General features: G+C 47.0%; 2 protein-coding genes across 5 annotated transcripts in view; one reads left to right on the forward strand and one right to left on the reverse strand.

Annotated features, from left to right (window-relative positions):
* jmjd1cb (jumonji domain containing 1Cb) overlaps positions 1–6,710 on the forward strand; it is an 86,127-nt gene extending 79,417 nt beyond the window's left edge. For all 4 annotated transcript variants that reach the window (XM_029248611.1, XM_029248612.1, XM_029248613.1 and 1 more), the window contains 11 exons: positions 166–376; positions 597–814; positions 1,269–1,550; positions 2,764–2,932; positions 3,030–3,120; positions 3,209–3,339; positions 3,772–3,894; positions 4,594–4,733; positions 5,124–5,300; positions 5,458–5,589; positions 6,132–6,710. In XM_029248611.1, the coding sequence (XP_029104444.1) occupies positions 166–376; positions 597–814; positions 1,269–1,550; positions 2,764–2,932; positions 3,030–3,120; positions 3,209–3,339; positions 3,772–3,894; positions 4,594–4,733; positions 5,124–5,300; positions 5,458–5,589; positions 6,132–6,221 (1,764 nt within the window). In that variant the 3' untranslated portion in view covers positions 6,222–6,710. The remainder of the gene's footprint in view (positions 1–165; positions 377–596; positions 815–1,268; positions 1,551–2,763; positions 2,933–3,029; positions 3,121–3,208; positions 3,340–3,771; positions 3,895–4,593; positions 4,734–5,123; positions 5,301–5,457; positions 5,590–6,131) is intronic.
* Positions 6,711–6,756: 46 nt separating this feature from the next.
* On the reverse strand, positions 6,757–18,161 carry nrbf2b (nuclear receptor binding factor 2b). The gene is made up of 6 exons (XM_018761090.2): positions 17,897–18,161; positions 13,112–13,196; positions 11,060–11,100; positions 9,778–10,705; positions 9,013–9,187; positions 6,757–7,224 (listed from the first exon to the last, which is right to left on the reverse strand). Exons 1-4 carry the CDS (start codon positions 17,951–17,953, stop codon positions 10,106–10,108), a joined length of 783 nt encoding a protein of 260 aa, XP_018616606.1. The 5' UTR covers positions 17,954–18,161; the 3' UTR covers positions 6,757–7,224; positions 9,013–9,187; positions 9,778–10,105.
* Between the last annotated feature and the right edge of the window lie 234 nt (positions 18,162–18,395).

Here is an 18,395-nt window from a genome sequence, read left to right on the forward strand (position 1 = left end):
AGTGCTCCATTACATTACAAACATCTTCACTGTTTAGACAAGAAAACATTTCCAGGGGAAACAGTGTTATCGGTACAAAATTATGACCCAACTTGTAGCTTGTTTTTGCGATGTACTGGTGTGTCATAGCCTTGACAATCATATTATGGATGATCATGGTTACAGGTACTGCAGAATGTCCTCAACCATAGCAACAAGATCTCCCTGTGCAAGCCAGATACCTTTCAAAATCCATCCCAGAAAGTGGAGGCCAATGGTGGCGACAGCCCTTCCAGCAACACAAGCGCAGACGGCAAGCCCAGTCCGCCCGAATCTCAGTCCCCGCTGCACTTCCTGGCTGACCTTGCTGAGCAGAAGTCCCGAGAGGAGAAGAAAGGTGGGAGCACCAGGGTTCTGGGGATCTGTGGCGCACAATAACAGGTTGTGGTTTGGGTTGTGGGGAGTGGGTCTAGATTAATAGCTGCCAGACAGCCAGATTTCCCCTAAATCTGACACTGCTTTAGCCTCTTCAGAACTGGAAGATAAGAGATCTATGTCAGTTGTGGTGTTGCTGCATGTGGCAGTCTAATGGAGGGGTGGCCCTGTTTTCCTTTCAGAAAACAAGGAGTCTCCCCTAGGCAAGGCGCTGAAGGAGGAGAAGGAACACAGTGAAAGCCTTGAGAGTCTGCACTGCCGATCCTCTACCATGGTTTCCAACTGTACGGAACAGGGCTCTACTCTGCGTGACCTGCTCACTACCACGGCGGGAAAGCTTCGTCTGGGCTCTACCGATGCCGGCATTGCCTTCGCTCCCGTCTACTCAACTGCCTCGCAGGTGCCGGCCTGTTTATTATGTCCATTTAGAGTTAAAAGTCAAAGTCCACTTTGCTGGAAATCAGTTTTTCCCCCCACATTTAGTATTTGGTGAACAAATTTCATTAAAAAATGAGAGATGTTTTCCCTGCTCGTCTGCTACAGTTCCTACAGATGTAAGACACTTGTATGTTGCGTTGATTTGACTCGTTGGTCCAGTTTGTCCAGTAATGATGTTGCCCACATGTACTTGCACTTTTCACTGGTACTGTAATTTGTAGAGTTGGATTGCTTATGGAGGGTTGTAGACAAATGAGGCCTTTTTTTGGAGAATGCTTGCTTCTGTACCCATACATTTTATTAACTTACCCTTTTGTTTTAGTTTCTCCTAGAGTGTAGCCAGCATCTCTCAGGCTACAAGTCTGTCAGTAACTGATGCATCACCTGCTGTTCTGAGCTTGTTGCTGTTTTGACAGACTGGCAAAAGTGGCCGTAGCATGCCCAACATCCTAGATGACATCATTGCCTCTGTGGTGGAGAACAAGATCCCAGCTAGCCGCTCAGCCAAGCAGGGCCTGAAGGAGGAGGTGGGTGAAGAGGCCCGGGGAGATCGCAAGAAGCCTGGTGCTGGAGAACCTACCCGGTCTCATGCTGACATACCCCACACTTGGTTATATGAGCGCCGGCTGCTCTGGCTCAAGGACCACCGCAATGCCAACAACTGGAAGCTCTTCAGAGAGTGCTGGAGACAGGGGCAGGTGAGCGATGAAGCCGTGGGACTGCCCCCTTAGGTGGGGTAGAACAGCAGAAGATAGGGTGGATATGAATGGATTTATACTCCTGCTCTGTGTACTTTTTGTACTTCTTGCAGCTCTTGTTTTGCATTGGGGACAGGTTATTGTGCTGTTGTATAGCTTCTCCATATTTTGTTTTCTTTCCTGCAGGGTGATTCGGATAATACCTGTTTGTTTGATTTTGATGCAGAGGGTTTTAAAACTGCTTAAAATGAAAGGTTTGGCAATTTTTTGATGAGTGTAAATATGAGACAGCAGGTAGGGCAGTATTTTAGAAGTCATCTTGCACTTGATGGACCCAGATTTCAGTTCCACATCCTGCTGTAGAACTCTTGATAAAGGCAGTTACCCTGAAATGCTCTAGTAAAAATGACCCAGCTGCATAAATCAGTAAGTCCTTGTAAGTACCTTAATGCAGTTGCTTTGGAGAAAGCAATCACCTAAATGGGGAAAAAAAAAAACATTTATTTCTCAGTCATTTCTTAGTATATTCAGGAATAAGCCTTGTTAAATAACTTGGGTAGTCATTTCTTATTCGTACAAAACTTGCTTACATCCTTGGACCATATGTTCCACAGCATACAGTTTGTAACTATAACGTATAGTTTTCTTTATACTGCATTTTGTAGTTTTTTTAAAAGTTAAAATCTGCTGTGTGTAAAACTGAAGATTGCTTTTTGTCAGTCTTGTTTTAAAAAAAAAAAAAAAAGATGAAAATGGCATCATGGAAGCAGCTTTAACATAGTGCGGAGGCAACTTGTGAAAACATCTGGTAAATATGATTGAAAGTTGTTTGAGGTCTCCTTTAGTGTCTTTCAGATGGCATCACACTTACTTTTCCTCATTTTTCAGACACAAGCTTTCACACAGCTCTTTCTAAGGGTAGGATTACTAAAGCTGCCAGAATGGAGTCGTCAACATTTTTTTTTTTTCCCCCGTACCATAAGAACTCTAGAAGGCATAGCCAGAAAATGTTGGTTCCAGAACTGCTGCCATATGAACATAATCACAAGTAGTGATGTAATTTTTATTTCCTCCATTGATTTATTACACTCATACCAAGTTGAAATATGGCTGGAAAAATGTTGCGGGGGGGTTTCATGCTACATTGTCAACATTTTTGCCACAAAAAATTTAATTGCACTCTTTTTTTTTTTTTTTCAAAATGTTTTTTCAGCCTGTTTTGGTGTCAGGGGTACACAAGAAGTTGAACAGCAATTTATGGAAGGCAGAATCCTTTAACCAGGAATTTGCAGACCATCAAGGAGACCTTTTAAACTGCAAGGATGGTGTGGTTTCCAACTCTGGCATCAAGGAATTCTGGGATGGCTTTGAGGACTTGACCAGTGAGTGAATTGCCCCCTCGTGACAGCCTTAGTTAAGCCCTCGGTATCGCTAACCCTGTACTTGATGTCATAAAATGCTGCTGCCTTCTGCCTGCAGAACGGCCAAAGTCCAAAGATGGGGACACCGTGGTCTATAGGCTCAAGGATTGGCCATCGGGAGAGGAGTTCATGGCCCTCATGCCTTCACGGTATGTGCCTACAGGGATCCGGTGGGCTCTCAGCTGACATTATGCACTCTGTTTTTCCTCTGCTTGCTCTAATAGCTTCTTACTGCAGGTATGACGACCTCATGAAAAATCTCCCCCTTCCTGAGTACTCGGACCCTGAGGGGAACCTCAACCTGGCCTCCCATCTGCCCACCTTTTTCGTGCGGCCAGACCTAGGCCCACGTCTGTGCTGTGCATACGGTACTGGATCTCAGCCTTGGCATTCCTCCAAAAGGGTTGTCACACTTTATTCACTTGTACAGCAGACATGGCTACATATACTCAATGCACAAACTGTGGAGCTTGTCTCCAGCTGTCTGGATAAACGCATTAATCCCAAAAGCTAAAACCCCCAAGAAAGTGGCCGCTACTTATTATGGTCATACGCAAGTGTCCTTGAAGTTTAGGAGCTACTATCAATATTACTTGCACTTTTCACCAAGGTGAAAATAATTTGAACTGCTATAGGTTGGGTTCTGTAATTATGCCATGTGGAACATGTCCGTTTTGAGACCTTAAAGCTGATGAAGAAATTACTCTTTACAAACACTTTGTTCTCTGACCTTTAATCCTTCTTTGTGGTGAATAATCTTTGCGTTCTCCTTAATTTCCTTTTTGCCTGTTCTTGCCCAGGTGTTGCTGCCTCCCAAGAGCAAGATTTTGGAACAGCCAATCTTCACCTGGAGGTGTCTGACATCATGAGTGTCCTGGTCTATGTGGGTGTAGCCAAAGGAAATGGAGTCCTCTCAAAAACAGGTTGGGCTGTCATTGATTTCTGCACATTTCACTTCCAACTACATTAGGATTAGTTAAAAATGAAGACGGTCTCAGCCATTTGCTGCAGTTGGGCAGTTCCTTAGAGAGCAAAAAACTACACCGATTTCCCTCCCTTTTTTTTGTGGTGGGAATGTAATGGTCAGAACTTTTTTAGTGGGGGGTGCAAAAATAGCATGCTGCAGACATTAAAGAATTCTTTTAACAATGGAATGTGGACAGGCGCCCAAGCAGAGACATCTGGAATAAGTTATGTGCTCCGCCCCTGAGTTCTAACATGCCTGAGAAAACTGCAACAAACAAAAATAAAAATTTCTCATTTGAGTGACTCTGGAGAAATGATGCAAACACCTCTGAAATCTATTTGCTTTGATCTTGAAAGCCAAACAAAACAATTAAATTAAATTTACAGTAGAAGTCAACAAAGCAGTACCACTTGGGGTTGTCACAAACTGACCTGCCATTCTGCAGATGTTTGCACTTGTCATGGCTGGATGTGCTGCTCACAAGCTTCCTTCCCTGCTTACCTGTGTTCTGGCATCTGTCAAAGGAAAAGGCCTTCCTAGACACGGAACTCCGCTTTCCCCCTCTGCCTCAGTCCTGTCTCCTGCCTCTTTATAGTATGCTAACTTTCAGCGGCAGAAAGTGGAGCGTGCATCAGTGGTGTTTGTGTCTTCATAGGTGTATTGAAGAGGCTGGAGGAAGAGGATCTGGATGAAAATCTGAAGAAGAGATTGAAAGACTCCAGTGAAACTCCGGGAGCCTTGTGGCACATCTATGGGAGCAAAGATGTGGAGAAAATTAAAGAGTTCCTCTACAAGGTTATTTTCAGTTTTTTCCCCCCCCATTCTTCTTGTAATGATTTGGTGATTCACTGAAACTGAATGTTCTGTGGTGACTTGGGTTCTTTTTCCACAAATTTGCTTATAAAATGCATCACTGTCTCCAGAGAAAGCTTTATAGGGGACACTTTTTAATTACTTCTTTACACATGAACTTTTGTCCTTTTTGTCTGACATGAGGAATATTTGGATTAGGCTTTGGGTTGAGGATATACATAAGATGATGTGAATTTCATAAGTTAAAGGTATCGAGGAAGTGAGTTACGAATCAGTTTGTCTCAAGTTTAATGCAAAGGTGTGGACATGCAGAACACAAAGGAGAAAAACATAGATGTTGGCACGACCGCAGACTGTGTGCTGTTATGGCAGGTTGCCAAGGAGCAGGGCGTTGAGGTGCCACCTGAGCAGGACCCAATACGCGAGCCTGGATGGTACCTGAACCGGAAGCTGCGTCAGCGGCTGCTGGAGGAGCAGGGTGTCCAGGGCTGGACGGTGGTTCAGTTCCTAGGCGATTCCATTCTCATCCCTGCAGGGGCGCTGCATCAGGTCTGATCAGCAGATGATTCTCTCCCTGTTGAACTGTTAGCCCCTGTGTCCCACCCACCAGTTGGTGTTTCCTTTAAAGAGCTCAAATATCCATGTGTCATTCGCTTCCTGTGTCCGCTGAGCTCCTGAGGTAATGTGCTTCTCTATCATTTCTCAGGTGCAGAACCTCCACAGCTGTGTCCAGGTGATCAATGACTTTGTCTCTCCGGAACACGTGGTGCACTCATTTCATCTAACGCAGGAACTGAGGTCATCCAAAGAAGATATTAACTATGAAGATAAGCTACAGGTGAGAATGAGACAGACCTGTTCCTCATTGTTCATCACCCAGCCCTTTGTTACTGCCCCTCTGCTCAGTCTGACTTGAGTCAACCCCCTGAGTCATCTATCAGATGCACATCTTCCTTGACAGTCATTCTTTCCCATCACTTTGTGAATTTTTCCTGATGACTTGATACAGGAAATGTTTTGTGGTGTCAGTATGAAGTCTTTCCTAATTACGTCCAGAGCAGGCTTTGCTTTTGTGAGCCTTCATTGCTGAAATTATTGGAACGACAGCCTGTCTCCAACCTCCCCCCCGCCGCCAGTGCGTACTGTTCTGCAAATGGTGGCATAACTTAATGGCTCCTTGTACAATTTGATGAAATCCTTCTCTGTTGAACACACAGAACATTGTCTTTTCTTCAGTTGTAATGCAAGTCCTCCCACAACTAAGTGTCTATGTCATCCCCCCACCCACCACCACCACTGTTTTTCTTTTTGGGTTTATTTAGTCTCTTCCTGTATGAGTCAGGGATGAGTGGTTATTGAACAGCCTGCCATCTTTTCTAGGTCAAGAACATCTTCTATCACTGTGTGAAGAATGCGGTGGGAACACTGAAGAGGTGCTGTGCCGAGGAGCTGGATGAAGAGAACTCATGACACTGTCCTTTCGCCGCTGCCGCTCACACGTTCATCATGTAACATGAAATATGCACACTAACCTTTGCATCACGAACCTCCAGTGCCAAGCAGAGTTAAAGGTATTTATTTGTTACTGACACCATAGCAGTATAGTCCAGAGCATCAGGTAACTGTGATTCAATGCAAGTCTGAAGATAATCCGCAAGTCAGCAGCTTTGCTGTTCCCTCTGGTGTTTTTGTTTTATTTCATAATGTATATTGTTTTGGTGAAATTAACAATGTATTTATTTTTTAAGAGTTCTATGCTATGTTATAGATCAAATGTAAATGTGACCTGTACAGTTTGCTAAGTCAATTGCGATACCGTTCACTACATTGAGACAGTTACTGTGAGAGAGGATACAGACACCAGCTATTGCCTGTTCTTGGGAATTTTTGCTGAATTGCAGTCCTCATGCCATATCTTTTTGACAATTAACTGCCAAACTGTTGTAAACAATGTAAAGTTAGCTGTAAAAAAAAAAAAAAAAAAAAAAAAGGCTAAGAAAAACTTTCTGCATTTTATTAAAAAAAAAGTATTCATTGTAAAATGGAGACATTTACAGAAGTTGTAATTTATTGAAAAATCTCATTTTGTTAAATTTAATATGGTGAACTTTTAAAGTTAAATAACTTAGTATGCTGTGTAAATATATACATATATACATTCAATGATGTATTTTTTTAAAACATGGCTTGCTTCAATTTCAAATTTTAAAAGTGCAAGTGTTATGGGCTTTGTACATTGAAGTTCAAAGGGCTTTTACATTGTCCATTAAAATGGATTTATCAAAGTCTGTCCCAGACATCTCCTTTGCTCACCTGTAATGTCTTACGGCCGTGATGTTTGCTTCTAGTGGGGGATGGGGGGGTGGTGGTGGTGGTCCTGTGTCCTCTGTGCCCCAATCAAACTTGGTATAAATAAATATGAACTGGCTATTTACAGAGCAGGAGTGCACACTAACACTCCAGATAGCATAACCTGTAATGACACACACACATTTACAGCTTTAGTCCAAGCCACAGAGGCGACACACCCCAGTAAGCTGATGCACTAATTACACTGTGAAAATCCACAGAGGGGGGAGGGGAGGGGAGGTGCTTTCCTGTCTCCGCCCAGCTGTCTGAACCACTGCTTAACAGTCTATGCACGTCAAATGCTGCTACTCCTAAATTAATATTCTGCTGCCACCGCCACCATCGCACATGACCAGTGCCTTGGCTCGCTCTCCTGCGGGCCCAGAAGGCCTCGAGCGGCGCTGCTCAGGCTTGGGCACTTTTCGGTTTCCTTCAGGTATTTGCATTTATTCATTCAGCTCATGCTTTTCTCCAGAGCAAAAGTCAAGCTACTTACAGCTATTTACACAGCTACTGCAAAATATTTGTATATACACAATTGTTCACAGCAATTTTTTCCACCCTCTCACTAATTTGGTTGTTACCCCACTGATCAGAACCGGAAGTACTTCTTTGGATGTCTGCTACTAATACTAAAAAAAATACTCCAGACATGTTTATGGTCTAAAGTCATTCTACTGCCATCTAGTGGCACACCGTTTAAGTGACTCAATTGATGCAGTTCTGTGGTTTGTACCACTTCAATTCAAGAGGGTCCGGTACAGATGCTCCCCGGCAACCTTTCACGTCAAACTTTTGAGCAATATTTCTCAAACAGCAATTCAACATGTGCCCCAAGTTTTTCAAAAAATTGGAGAAGGTACAGAAATAGTAGATGAACAACCTCTACTGACCCTCTGTCTGAGTCCAATACCACGGTAATTTCTGGTGCATATTACACTGGTACCTGCATACAGAAGTGAAAACAAGCCCCTGGGCCGCACTGTCGTTTCACTTACAAAATGAGTACACTTGTAAGTTGGGGTTCAACTGCATTCTCTAAATGACACGATAAGGAAAACAAAAACTGCACACTTTACAACAGTAACAACAGTCTAGTCGGTTCTCCTCACTCTTCGTGCCACTTCTGGAGTTTGGTGCCTCAAATCAGCTAAAAACTTGCAGAGGTTTTCAGGAACGTCTCCTTAACTGTTCAGGCTGCTTGATTTCAATTTCAATTAGAACAACTTGTTACGCACGTCATGTCCTCGCGGCACAAATGTACCAAAAATCTTCAGTTGTGGACCAGAGCTACGCAACCTCTGTACGAGACTACATGGAATGGCAGATATGTCAAATAAAGCAGCAACCACAAAGCACTAAACAAAATCTTATTTAATATTTTAGAGATTGTATACTTAGAACTAGAAGTATCATTCATGCATCACCAAAAAGTTAACATTCATGGTTACTGAGAATTGATAGCACAACTTTGTTTTAGATGTACATCAAGCAAAAGTACAAAACAAAATAAATGCACCCTGATTACTGTTTGTAAACTGATTTACACACACACACACACACACACACACACACACACACACACACACACACACAACACTGGATTTGGTTCCCTCAATCTGAAAGAAAACTTGTTTTATGAGTTGCATTGCTTAACTTATTTCTGGAGCTTCTGGCACGTTTGTGTCAAACAGGCTACACACGCTGATATACATCCTCTCTCTCTGTGTGTGTGTGTGTGTGTGTGTGTGTGTATATATATTATACACACACACACACACACACACACACACACACACACACTATCAGTTACATTTAACCACTCTATTCAATTACCTGAAAATGTTGAATATTCCATCAGTTGCCTGATTACAGTAAAATCAAGACAAAAAAAAAAAAAAAGATGAGGTACCTCACGGCAGGCTTTCAATGGCTGCTCCTTTCATCCACATGTTGTGACTCATGGCTTATGAAAATGTTTGGTGCTGAAGCCGTTTTCCTGCGTTTGTGCAGCGGTGGCGATGACCACATGCATGCTGTCCATCCCCTGTGGGCGGCCCGATAAGCTGCTAGCGCCAAAAGACCACCTTCTCCAAGAGACAAATGAACAAAAAAAAGTTGCATGATAAATGTTTTTTTTAAAAAAAAAAAAAAAAAAAAAACCGCCGAGCACTACTGGACGACAGGGTCACACTGCCCCACTGTGACCGTGGATTAAAGCCTACGTTCTGCTTTCACAGGATTACCATGAAACTGCCAGAACACAGAAGGGAGACATTTCTCGCTCGCTCGCTCGCTCGCTCTCATTCACACACACACACACACACACACACACACACGTTCACGGTCTTGAAAACAACATATTCTACAGCTGCTATGATTCCACATCTTCGTATGTGCATGTTTAAAAAAGGGGACGACTAGGGGAGGGGCACTTGGGCCAGAAGCCAAGCAGACAACAAACGTCAACAAATCACGGATGTAAATCACAGTGTTTGTTTCCTTCTACACAACAGCCCCGCGGTCCCTCCACTGGGACGCTTTGCCGTAAACCCACTTGTTTTTTTTTGCCAAAGCCTCAGCCGCCATCTATGAGTGCTGGCTCGAGCCCTGGAAACAATGTCACAGATTCCTTGTTTTTTCCATGGAAACAATGAGAAAATTAAGCGAGAATCACCTCTGGCCGTCAGAGCTTCCCGACAAGGAGCCAAAGGCTCCTTCATCAGTCCCTTTTCTTGTTTCACTTGTTGCCTTGGCCTTCGTACAGTTTTGCTGAAGTATTCAAAGGCACAAATCCTGCAAAAGATTATCGAGCGAATGAGCTGCAGAACCTGGGAGTTGCTGGCCGAAGGGGAGAGGAAAAAAACGCAAGGGGACTTGGAGAAGCAGCACTTGCACCACCACGTGGCCGCCATACGCTAGGCTACCACAGAACACCTCCAGGGAGATGCTTCCTTATCCCCATGAGCCGCAGCGTCCCTTCATCACGCGCAAGTGGCCAGATCCTACAGCATGTCTCTGTCCAGCAGCTCCTGCAGCTCATTCCGGATGTCCTCGGGCAGCTCCATGGAGATGTCCTGAGTTGGCATTTCCAGTGGCGGGAGGTGCGGGATGGGAATATCCCTGCTCTTGCGCTCCTCTGGCAGGACCCAGAGCTCCGAGCCCTCCACCAGGTCTGCGTCTGCATACGGCTCCCTCTTCAGCCGAGCGTTCTCCGCCTGCAGCCGCAGGTTCTCCTGCATCAGCCGCTCGTTCTTGGCCAGCAGGTCGTCCACCAGCTTGCGGAGCTCTGCGATCGCAGTCTCTTGCTCCTCCAGCCGGGTTTTGTCGTCCTTCAAAGCCTTGCTGCCGGGACAGTGCTCCTGCGACGGGCCCTTGTTCTGCAGCAGGTACAGCCAGGTGTCGTACTCGCGCTCAGGGTTGTCTGCAACGGCGCCCGAGGCAGATGGCTGCGGTCGGGAGGGCGGAACCTGCTCCGTTGAAGGGACCGAGCTGGCCTTGAGGACCCGAGGCTTGCCCTCCCGCCTGGCCCGCTTCCACTTCTCCTCAATCAGCCGCTGCTGCTTGATGTGGCTGTCCCTCTGGAGCACCAGCGACAGCTGAGCCTGATACCCAGAGAACAGACAAAAACGTTCAGAGCGCATCACGCTGCACAGCTGTGCCATGCTGTCGCAGAGACAAAGGCTCAGTGGCTCAGTGGAGTGAGAATACAATGCAGTTCTGTCAGAGGAAGCGGGGTTCCGTCTGCTTCACTCATCACATTTGCTAAATGTTTCTACACCAGCTTCTTCAAATCTCACGTCAGCCAAATCCACAATTTACACACAACGTACAGGGACTGACAAACAACATGTCACCCCTTAAGCATAACATTCAATTTTACTGTAGTTTTCTTGATCAAAGCCTAGAAATTCTATTTTACAGAAACAACTTGGAAGTAACAGAATCTGACATCGTACCTGTTCACACTGCGTGAGCGTTATGGCTTCCTCCAGGAGGCCTAAAAACAGCACAAAAAATGCACATCTTACTTTAGAGCAATTTCTGAAGGTGTGAAAGTATCAATCACCCACTTTATAAGTGGTTAAAGGACACCTCTCAAAGAGGACCGTTTTATCAACTAATTCTCCTTACGTACAAAGCCTGCGACCGAGACGTTCTACTTACTTTGTCAGAGCTTCACACACTTCTCAAATATGGTCATACTTTCCCTGCCAACATCTGGCAAAACTCAGTGTTTCAGGTGGTGTCCGCAGCCCTACTTCCGCTGTCATGTACATCTGCATTTCACACAACTCAATGCAACAGCACTAACTGTAAAATAATCTAGTTTTTACATTTATCTTCTTGAATAATCCCTATTTTGTACAATAGCTTTAACACTAGCTTCACAAAGCACTTGAAAAAGAAAAAAAAACACCATTCAGCAAGAGCAAAAAATTACAATAAATATAAAAACTACATTAAATCACAACAATGAAAGAATGAACGGAAGATAATGACACTGAAAGGGGAGAAAAAAATAGCAGCAAAGAAATGTGCTAATACATTTACATTTATTCATTTAACAGATGCTTTCGTCCAAAGCGACGCACATCTCAGCAAGAGTACAATTTACGCATTACATTGAGAAGGAGACAAAGCTGCAGACATGAAAGTCTCAAGCAAACCTAGTTTGTTCCCTACCACTTGCTGCACCGAGGTTCATCGTTCTGGTAGGTGCATAAGACGCAGGATAGACAAATCCCGATGCCCTCCCACCAATTTTTTTTTTTTTTTTTTTTTAAATATTATAAGATACACAAATATGAATAAATGTATAGCATAAAGAGTCTACAATATGAACACAGTCCAAAAGTAAAAAAAAATATACTGAATAAAATTAGTATGTGTTCTGTGCCATTCCTTGAACTAGTCTATTAAACAAGTTTTACTCGATAACCTACACTTTTTAAACGCTGTTACTCTGGTTGGCTGATGGATATTTACACATCTGCCAAGCGTTTACACGGGATGAGTGGAGCCCACTGCCAGTACCACTCGTGGGTTTCAAAGGTGGCGCAGTGGTTCGAGCCCTGCCTCCTGGGGCAGGTCCCTTAAGAGCACTCACTCGGAATTGATACAAGAAAAATGACACTGCTGCATGAAGGAGGAAATCGTTGTAAAAAGCTTAGTATGAAAACGCCAACACTGTAAGCCACTTTGAAGAAGAGCTTCACATACAGCATTGTGCACAAGTCTTAGGCACTTAGATGTTTCACAAAAATGTTTGTTTTACACGGTTATTTAATGTCTTCTGCATTAGTGTCAATGGGAAAGAGCAAATTTTAGATTTCCAAGCATTCCTTCTGCAAAAAGTTGCAGTATTACAGTACGGGTTTTGTATGTCGCTAAAGAAAAAGTAAAATAATAATAAACCACTTTCTAAATAGAGAATCTGAGGTCTTTGAATGGCACAGCAATTAAGTGAAGCAGGAACAGCTGTATAGAGGTAGTAAAACAGAGCGACGGACAAACGTACTGAAAATGTGAGGTTTTAACTTTCAGATCTTACACCATGGTAAGAGTGAGTACGGCGACAAGACACAAAGTGCTCGTCCTCGGGACAAGCGCTTGTTGACAATGGATGGTTGCTGAGCTTTGTAGGAAGTTTATATATTAAGAGCATTATTTTTGGACTCATTCTCACTTTATAGCTTTTTACCCAAGTGCCTAAAACTTTTGCATAGTACTGTATGTGAATAAATAATAGTAATAGTAATAATAAACTGATGTTGCCAAATCACTGTAGCATTAAGCCAGAAGTGCCAACAGCGAGTCAAAAACTTCACAACATGTTTTCAAGGTACTTTCTGGAGAGGTGGGCTAGGAAAGCAGAACACTTCTCACTTGTGACGGCTGGAAGGGGACTTCATAACAACGACACAGAGGCAGGAGCGGCTACAGGAACGAGAGAACGAGCTACTTTGTACAGAGACAAAAGAAAAATGACGGCGACGCAAACAGCAGACCTGCAGCTTTCCCATGACATGCAATGGCTTCTTCATATTTGCCTGCCACCAACAAGCGGTCGGCTTTCCTGCTCTGCTGATGGGCCTGTTAGGGAAAGAAGGAGGAGGAGCATCGGATGATGAATGCGAACACAAACGTGGTGCAGTGTAGGGTTATCGTCACAAACGGAGTACAAAACAAGGCCATGAGTGCAATCATATATCCTTCAAAGGGGAATCTGGTGATCGGCGATACTGTGAATTCCAGCTTCGGCAAAGCTCACCAACCTCACACGCACACACACACGACTAGCCAGTGACGCACCAGATTTTATTAACAACTTCTAAACTGAACTTTCATCTGAGGTGCTGTAAAAATGTATACTGCTGGGTTATTTTCCATTTGAACCTCTGGCCTTCAGCTCGTAAGCCTGAGCACCAAGTTACCTGCAGTGTAAGCGAGAGGGAGCGCAGCTATGGTGGCGTGGTGGTACAGCGAGTAACGCTGCTGTCTCGCAGCACCTGGGTGGTGTTAGAGGACGTGGGTTCGACCTCCGCTCAGTCTGTGTGGAGTCTGCACGTTCTCCACGTGTCTGCGTGGGTTTTCTCCGGGTGCTCTGGTTTCCTCCCACAGTGCAAAAACATAATGTTCAGGTTCCCCCATAGTGTGCATTCCACTGATGTATGGATGAGTGACGCAGTGTAAGTCCCCGCGGTGAATAAGGTGTGTGGGCTGATAACACTACATAGAGTTCACTGGAAGTCACTTTAGAGAAAAGTGTCTGACGAATAAGTAAAGTAAACTATGGTGTACAACACGGTACAGGGCTGATCATCAGCACATGGGCTACACTTGAGTTATACATATTCATTTAGTTGACGCTTTTCTCCAAAGTGACTTACAAGATACTTACAATTATTTACCTGTTTATTCTGGAGTAACTCAGGTTAAGTACCTTGCTCAAGGGCACTACAGCCTGAGGTGGGATTCGAACCTGCAACCTTTGGATCCAAAGACAGTAACTCTAACCACTGCACTACTAGATGGGAACAATTTCCAGTTCATCCATCCATCCATCTTCCTCCACTTTTATCCGGGGCCGGGTCGCGGGGGCAGCAGTCCGAGCAGAGTCCTCCAGACTTCCCTCTCCCCGCACACCTCCTCCAGTTCCTCTGGGGGAACCCCAAGGCGTTCCCAGGCCAGCCGGGAGACATAGTCTCTCCAACGTGTCCTGGGTCTGCCCCGAGGCCTCCTCCCAGTGGGACAAGCCCGGAGCACCTCCCCAGGGAGGCGTCCAGGAGGCATCCGGAACAGATGCCCGAGCCACCTCAACTGGCTCCTCTCGATGCGGAGGAGCAGCGGCTCTACTCCGAGCTCCTCCCGGGTGACCGAGCTCCTCACCCTATCCCTAAGGGTGCGCCCAGCCACTCTGCGGAGGAAACTCATTTCTGCCGCTTGTATCCGCGATCTCATTCTTTCGGTCATGATCCAGAGTTCATGACCATAGGTGAGGGTAGGAACGTAGATCGACCGGTAAATTGAGAGCTTCGCCTTACGACTCAGCTCCCTCTTCACCACAACAGACCGGTACAATGACCGCATTACTGCGGACGCCGCACCGATCCGTCTGTCAACCTGCCGCTCCATTTTTCCCTCACTCGTGAACAAGACCCCGAGATACTTAAACTCCTCCACTTGAGGGAGCAACTCCCCCCTAACCCGGAGGGGGCAATCCACCTTTTTCCGACTGAGAACCATGGCCTCGGATTTGGAGGTGCTGATTCTCATCCCCGCCGCTTCGCACTCGGCTGCAAACCTCTCCAGTGCACGCTGCAAGTCTTGACTTGATGAAGCCAACAGGACCACATCGTCCGCAAAAAGCAGAGACGAGATCTCGCGGCCACCAAAACAGACACCCTCCGTTCCCTGACTGCGCCTAGAAATTCTGTCCATAAAGATAATGAACAGAATCGGTGACAAAGGGCAGCCCTGGCGGAGTGCAACATGCACCGGGAACAGGTCTGACTTACTGCCGGCAATGCGAACCAAGCTCCTGCTCCGGTCATACAGGGAACGAACAACCCGTAGCAACGAGCCCCGAACCCCATAATCCCGAAGTACCCCCATAGGATGCCACGAGGGACACGGTCGAATGCCTTCTCCAAGTCCACAAAACACATATGGACTGGTTGGGCAAACTCCCACGAACCCTCCAGCACCCTAGTGAGGGTATAGAGCTGGTCCAGTGTTCCACGGCCAGGGCGAAAACCGCATTGCTCCTCCTGAATCCGAGGTTCGACTATCGGTCGGATTCTCCTTTCCAGTACCCTGGCATAGACTTTCCCAGGGAGGCTAAGGAGTGTGATCCCCCTGTAGTTGGAACACAATCTCCGGTCCCCCTTCTTAAAAAGAGGGACCACCACCCCGGTCTGCCAGTCCAGAGGCACCGTTCCCGAACTCCACGCGATGCTGCAGAGGCGTGTCAGCCAAGACAGCCCCACAACATCCAGAGACTTGAGAAACTCGGGGCGGATCTCATCCACCCCCGGAGCCTTGCCACCGAGGAGTTTTTTGACTACCTCAGCAACTTCAGCCAGGGTAATGGACGAGTCCCCCTCCGAGTCCCCAGCCTCAGCTTCCTCTACGGAAGGCGTGTCGGAGGGATTGAGGAGATCCTCAAAGTACTCCTTCCACCGCCCGAGGACATCCTCAGCTGAGGTCAGCAGCGCACCACTTCCACTGTAAACAGTGTTCGTGGAACACCGTTTCCCCCCTCTGAGTCGCCGGACGGTTTGCCAGAATCTCTTTGAGGCCGACCGAAAGTCTTCCTCCATGGCCTCACCGAACTCCTCCCAAGCCCGAGTTTTTGCCGCGGCGACTGCCAGAGCCGCGCTCCGTTTGGCCCGTCGGTACCTGTCAGCTGCTTCAGGAGTCTCATGAGCCAGCCAGGCCCGATAGAACTCCTTCTTCAGCTTGACGGCATCCCTTACTTCCGGTGTCCACCACCGTGTTCGGGGATTGCCGCCGCGACAGGCACCGGAGACCTTATGGCCGCAGCTCCGAACCGCCGCCCCGACAATGGAGGTGCGGAACATAGTCCATTTGGACTCGATGTCCCCCACCTCCCTCGGGACCTGGTTGAAGCTCTGTCAGAGGTGGGAGTTGAAGACCTCTCTGACAGGGGCCTTCGCCAAACGTTCCCAACAGACCCTCACTATGCGTTTGGGCCTGCCAGGTCTGTCCAGCTTTTTCCCCCGCCATCGAATCCAACTCACCACCAGGTGGTGATCAGTTGACAGCTCAGCCCCTCTCTTCACCCGAGTGTCCAAGACATATGGCCGAAGGTCAGAAGAAACGACTACAAAGTCGATCATCGACCTCCGACCTAGGATGTCCTGGTGCCAAGTGCACTGATGGACACCCTTATGCATGAACATGGTGTTCGTTATGGATAAACCGCGACTAGCACAGAAATCCAATAACAACTCACCGCTCGGGTTCAGATCAGGGAGGCCGTTCCTCCCAATCACGCCCCTCCAGGTATCACTGTCGCTGCCCACGTGGGCGTTAAAGTCCCCCAGTAGAACGACAGAGTCCCCAGTGGGAGCGCTTTCCAGCACACCCCCCAGGGACTCTAAAAAGGCCGGGTACTCTACACTGCCGCTAGGCGCATAAGCACAAACGACAGTGAGAGACCGTTCCCTGACCCGAAGGCGTAGGGAGACGACCCTCTCATTCACCGGGGTAGACTCCAACACATGGCGGCTGAACTGGGGGGCTATTAATAAGCCCACACCCGCCCGCCGCCTCTCACCTTGGGCAACGCCAGAATAGTGGAGAGTCCACCCTCGATCGAGAAGAGTGGTTCCAGAACCCAAGCTGTGAGTGGAAGTGAGCCCGACTATATCTAGACGGTATCTAATTTCCAGTTCATTTCTTTAAAAACACTTTCTCCCCCCTCCTGCTTACCGACTTCCTAAAATTTGTATCTGCAGTGAGTGAAAGGGAATCGACCACATTTACCTGGATTTACACCAGATGGGAGTAAAACGCTGCAGGACCGCCTTAGTTCAACTGAACTGGCCTCCACAGTCAGTGTTTACAGCTCGTATCCCTCAGTCAGTGCTGTTTTCACTGAAACAGAAGCTCGGAGCTATTTAAAGTGCTTTAGTTAAAGTCATTTCTGGGCCCCGAGGAAAAAAAAAAAAGTCACTCAGTCTGAGTCTGTGCTGCTCGCGCGGTCATCTGAGTGCAAGAGCGCGCGCGACACCACCACGCGGCATTCTTACATCATCATGTGAGCTGCAATACTAGCAGAGCAAACATTAAGACAGCAGGAAACACAGCGAGAGCGAGAAGTTCAGGTCAACGTTTAAACTAAAGCCAAAAGGTCAGACACACTTGACACAGCTGTGTAGCTCAGCTGGTCGAAGTTCGAACGCAGACGATCGTGCCCTTTTAGGGGACACGGCGCGTTTCACTTCCGGGTCACCGCCGGCTCGGTCCAGACACAGCGCGCTGGAAGTTAACAGCGCCGGCGCAGGGCTCGGCGAACGGAAGCAGCCCGGCTCAAGCGTAAGCTAACTGGGCTTGGCTCGTCGTGTCTCCACGACAGCAGCAGGCTGTGAAGCGACAAACGGAAAAGTCGTCGTGTCCAGTCCAGCGGCGCGGGGACGGGACAGGACCGACGGGACGGTTAGGTACAGCCAGGCAGGACAGCCGAGGGTTTCGGTCAGACTCACCGGCGGCTAGCGAACGAGCTAACACACAGTAACTACCCGCGGCTACAACACCAACCAACTCACCAGGTTCAGCGGGCTGTCCACCACCTCCATCTGGACGCTCTTCTTCACCATCAACATAAGCAGCTAGCCGAGAAGCCTGGCTGCTCCTCCACAGCGCTCATGGATGCTCCTTCTTGATTCCGGGACCCGCTCTTGGGGTTCGAACGAACTGCTTTTCAGTACTGCTGCCGCGCGTTCGAAAACGTTCAACTTCTCCGTACCGAGTACGACAGAGCAAAACTCGGTTGTCACGTCAGTACGTTAAGTGCATGTACAAGTGACGTACCCGGCGTCACACGTCACACGCATGTTCGTACGCAGACCTCGTTCACGGTGAAGATGTTCTCGCGATAGTTGGTCGACCGCCGTCTGCTGGATACAGCGTATAATAAAATTGACGACCCGGCAGCGGCATCTCCTCGTGCAATTGACTGTACTGTATGCTGAGGTTCTCTACAGATACATTTAATCTTACTTTTAAAGCGCTAGAGAGAAAAATCTGCCGAGTTTTATTATACTA

This window comes from Scleropages formosus, chromosome 24 (assembly GCF_900964775.1).
Source record: "Scleropages formosus chromosome 24, fSclFor1.1, whole genome shotgun sequence".
Lineage (NCBI taxonomy): Eukaryota > Metazoa > Chordata > Actinopteri > Osteoglossiformes > Osteoglossidae > Scleropages > Scleropages formosus.